The sequence below is a fragment of the Mandrillus leucophaeus genome, unplaced genomic scaffold (genome assembly GCF_000951045.1).
Source record: "Mandrillus leucophaeus isolate KB7577 unplaced genomic scaffold, Mleu.le_1.0 Scaffold306, whole genome shotgun sequence".
In the NCBI taxonomy this organism is placed as follows: domain Eukaryota; kingdom Metazoa; phylum Chordata; class Mammalia; order Primates; family Cercopithecidae; genus Mandrillus; species Mandrillus leucophaeus.
The window spans coordinates 583,949-588,829 of record NW_012103210.1 but is presented as its reverse complement, the minus strand read 5'-3'; the positions used below and the strand labels follow the sequence as shown (position 1 = coordinate 588,829).

Here is a 4,881-nt window from a genome sequence, read left to right as displayed (position 1 = left end):
TTTTTTGAGGCGGAGTCTCGCTCTGTCGCCCAGGCTGGAGTGCAGTGGCGCGATCTCGGCTCACTGCAGCCTCGGCCTCCCGGGTTCACGCCATTCTCCCGCCTCAGCCTCTCTAAGATTAGGAAACTGAATCCCAGAGAACGGAAGTAAATTGCCCAGGGTGACACCGCGGATCAGTACCTACCAGAGCCTTTTCCATGACAGCAAGCCATATCCCCAAAACCTTTTTTTTTTTTTTTTTTTTTGAGACGGAGCCTCGCTCTGTCGCCCAGGCTGGAGTGCAGGGACGCGATCTCGGCTCACTGCAACCTCCGCCTCCTGGATTCAAGCGATCCTCCTGCCTCAGCCTCACTAGTAGCTGGGACTACAGGTGCACGACGCCAAGCCCGGCCAATTTTTGTATTTTTTGTAGAGACGGGTTTCACTAGGCTGGTCTCGAACTCCTGACCTCAAGTGATCCACCCGCCTCGGCCTCCCAAAGTGCTGGGATGACAGGCGTGAGCCACTGTGCCCGGCCGCCCCCTGACTTTTAAAAAAATACATACGATATAGTTGGAATCGTGTGGAAGGGAGTACATCAGGAGGTATATAAGTCGATTTGGGACGTGTAATCCCGGCTACTCGGGAGGCTGAGACGGGCGGATCGCTTGAACCCTTGAACCCGGGAGGCGGAGGCTGCAGTGAGCCGAGATCGCACCACTGCGCTCCAGCCCGGGAGTCTCCTACAGAGCGAGACTCCGCCTCAAAAAAAAAAAAGTCAATTTGGGAGTTTCTGTGTCACTGTGGATTCTTGAAAAAAAATACTGCTCTGGATCTCAGGTTGACATTTTAATTTCCCATCTTTAAAATTTAACTAGACCAGAAGACTGGTACTTGAACCTTTTTTTGAAGAACTGTGCAGAGGTGAAGCTCCCTTCCCCAAGGCTGCCTGCCTCCACCTGTTGCTCCTTCACAGCCCCAGAGGCCTTTAGAACACACCCATCACAGAATAGTTACCAATTATTCCTTAGTCTGAGCCGAAGGGATTGCAACAACCTCTAACAGAACTCCTTCAGTTCCTTTTACGTGACATTTTGTCACCAGAAAGTTAAGCATAAGGAGAAAGTCAGTAGATGGATGAAAAGATCCAACAGTTCAGAAGAGGAATCATTTGAGTGGTCAGGGCAAATGACAGCCTTTGCCACCAGATTTGAGAGAAATAGGAAGAAGTGTTAAAAAAAATCTGTTTCACATTGAAATTTGAGAGGCCATCGCATGATTTTTTTTTTTTTTTTTTTTAAGATGGAAAAATAATGGAAAACAAGAAAACTTTCTTAGGACAAATGGCACTGCCAATGTAATGCAACAGTGTCAGTGAACTGCAGATTAGATATGCCAAAAGTTAAACCAGTTCAAGAAAATTTACCTGAACTCAGAAGGAAAAGATAATACATAAAAACTGAGAGACAAAGATGGGAGACATGGAGAAGGGGTACCAAAAATTAATAATTAAATATGAGTTCCAGAAGGGGATAATAGAGCTGACAGCAGAAGAGCAATAATCAAATAGTAGAAGAAAATTTACTAAGTTGGTGGAACTTTTTGAATTCTCAGATTTAAAGGATTCATGAAATACCAGGTAAAAAGAAATGAAAAGAAAGACAACCATATTTAGGTCTGATTAACAATGAAAGGTGCTGAGTTTTTTTGTTTTTTGTTTTTTGTTGTTTGAGACGGAGTTTCACTCTTGTTGTCCAGGCTGGAGTGCAGTGGCACAATCTTGTCTCACCTCAACCTGCTTTGCTTCCTGGTTTCAAGTGATTCTCTTACCTCAGCCTCCCGAGTAGCTGGGATTACAGGCGCCCACCACCATGTCCGGCTAATTTTTTGTATTTTTAGTAGAGATGGGGTTTCACCATGTTGACCAGGCTGGTCTCGGACTCCTGACCTCAGGTAATCCACCCGCCTCAACCTCCTGAAGTGCTGGGATTACAGGCGTGAGCCACCGCGCCCAGCCCTGAATTCAGTTTCTAAAAGTAAAAATTCTACAGGTCGTTTTTACTGAGCACAAAGTAATAAAATTAGAAATGAATACCAAAAATTAAGCAAAAAATTCTAAGCATTTGGAATTTTTTTTAAAAACAACAATTTTAGGCCCGGACAAGTACCGTGGGCCATTACTTGGGACCTCGAAGATCTGCTAAGAGTAGTTATTACTATTCCCTTTTTTTTTTTTTTTTGAGGCAGAGTCTTGCTCTGTCACCCAGAATGGAATGCAGTGGCGCGATCTCGGCTCACTGCAACCTCCACCTGCTGGGTTCAAGCTATTCAAGCCGGTGCCTCACCTGTAATCCCAGCACTGTAGGAAGCCAAGGTGGGCAGATCACTGGAGGTCAGGAGTTCGAGACCAGCCTGGCCAACATGATGAAACCCCATCTCTACTAAAAATACAAAAACTAGCTGGACATGGTGGTGGGTGCCTGTAATCCCAGCTACTCGGGAGACCGAGGCAGGAGAATCACTTGAACCTAAGAAGCAGAGGTTGCAGTGAGCCAAGATCACACCACTGCACTCCAGCCTGGCGACAGAGTGAGACTCCATCTCAAAAAAAAAAAAAAAATTTGGCCGGGTGTGATGGCTCACACCTGTAATCCCAGCACTTTAGGAGCCTGAGGCAGGTGGATCACCTGAGGTCAGGAGTTTGAGACCAGCCCGACCAACATGGTGAAACCCCATCCCTACTAAATAGAAAACATTAGCCAGGTGTAGTGGTACATGCCTATAATCCCAGCTACTTGGGAGGCTGAGGCAGGAGAATCGCTTGAATCCGGGAGGTGGAGGTTGCAGTGAGCCCTGATTGCGCCATTGCACTCCAGCCTGGGCGACCAGAGCGAAACTCCATCTCAAAATAATAATAATAATAATTTGTAGAGTCAGGGTTTCCCTGTGTTGCCCAGGCTGGTCTCAAACTCCTTGCCTCTGGCAATCTTCCCACCTTGCCCTTCCAAAGTGTTGGGAATACAGGTGTGAGCCACCATGCCTGGCCCAGGATTTATTCTTCACACCTCTCTCCCCCATTCAATCCACTATCAGGATGTGTCTCTTCTGTTCCTGGAATGAACATGTATGGAATCATCTCCCCAGCATTCTCCCCTTTATTTTCACTTGGAAAATGCCCCTTACTCCCACTCAAAAAAACTTTTTCTTTTCTTTGTTTTCTTTCCTCCATCACTCCTTTATTTTGCTATTTTCCCCTCAGGTGCAGAGAATTGAGCCAGTCATACTCATTTATCCACACTGTCATTAACAAGGCCTTTTTCATTTTATCTTTTTTCTCTTCATTCCAGTTTCCACTCATGTTCTTTCTCTCCCTCCTTAGGTAGTCACTCCAATGTGTTTGATATATGTCTTTGAATATACATGTATCTTTCAGTAATATGTAATGTTATTTTATGTATGTATGTGTTTTAAATGTACCTAACTGATACTGTGTTATAGATCTCATTCTGTTTCTTTTTCATGTTTATGTAAATACTTCTGACTATTGCATACTGTTGTCTTAAATGACCTCATACCCTGGCCACTGGTGCTGGGCCAAGATGGGCCAGAGTCCTTACCCAGAATTTTTTGAACTGAAACTGAGAAAGAAAATTTGCCTCCAGTGTGGAAGCCATAAAATGTAAAACATACAAGCTGTCAGCAGCCATGTGTCAGTTGGTTCCATATGGAACCAACTCGCCTGCAGTGAAAAAGAAGCCGACATGCAGAAAGCAGCAGAAGTGAGAGACTAAGAGTCTGGGAAACTCTCAAATCTCTGGTTCCAGTTGTTCCTGAAGCTTCATATTCCTCCCATTACCATGGTTTATTCAACTCTTCATGGATTCCATGAGCTAGTAAATCTCAACACCTTCACCTTGTGCCTACTAAGGTAGTTCAGATTAAGGTTCTATCACTTGCAACTAAGAGGACTAACTATTTACAACCTCCAAAACATATCTCATTTTTGATAGTGGGTGTTTTGTATTTTGGGTTTTGTTGTTGTTATTGAGAGACAGGGTCTACATGTAGGAATGGAGTTGCTAGATCATAGGATGATTCAATGTTCAATTTTTTGAGGAAGTACCATACTGTTTATCATAGAATTACCACTGCAGGCGCCTGCCACGTGCACAGCTAATTTTTGTATGTTTGGTAGAGACAGGGTTTCAACATGTTGCCCAGGCTGGTCTTGAACTCCTGAGCTCAAGCAGTCCACCCACCTTGGCGTGCTGAGATTACAGGTATGAGCCACTGCACCCTGCCAAGGGGGCATAATTGACATTTATTCATAGAAATATTGAGTCTTCAGGCCTGGCATGGTTTTTTGGGATTTTTTGTTGTGTTTTTTGAGACAGAGTCTCACTTTGTCGCCCAGGCTGGAGTGCAGTGGAACTATCTCGGCTCACTGCAACCTTTGCCTTCCAGGTTCAAGCAATTTTTCTGCCTCAGCCTCCCTAGTACCTGGGACTATAGGCGCATGCCACCACTCCCACTAATTTTTGTTTTTTTAATGGAGATGGGATTTCACCATGTTAGTCATTCTGGTCTTGAACTCCTGACCTCAGGTAATCCACTCGCTTTGGCCTCCAAAAGTGCTGGGATTACAGGCATGAGCCACCATGCCCAGCCAACTATTTTTTGCTCTCTTGTTTTTTTTTGTTTTGTTTTGTTTTTTAATAGGGTCTTGCTTTTGCAGTGGTGCAATCATAACTCACGGCAGCCTTGAACTCTTGGGTTTAAGCAATCTTCCTGCCACTGTGCCCAGCCGAGGGGGCATAATTGACATTAAAAAATATTGAGTCGGCTGGGCGCGGTGGCTCACGCCTGTAATCCCAGCACTTTGGGAGGCTGAGGCAGGTGGAT

At 44.9% G+C, this 4,881-nt stretch overlaps 1 protein-coding gene across 1 annotated transcript in view; it reads left to right on the top strand.

Moving 5' to 3' along the window:
* The first annotated feature begins 3,543 nt into the window (after positions 1-3,543).
* SRR (serine racemase) overlaps positions 3,544-4,881 on the top strand; it is a 13,471-nt gene continuing 12,133 nt past the window's right edge. The window contains exon 1 of the mRNA XM_011987264.1: positions 3,544-3,758. Within this exon, the coding sequence (XP_011842654.1) occupies positions 3,685-3,758 (74 nt within the window). The 5' untranslated portion in view covers positions 3,544-3,684. The remainder of the gene's footprint in view (positions 3,759-4,881) is intronic.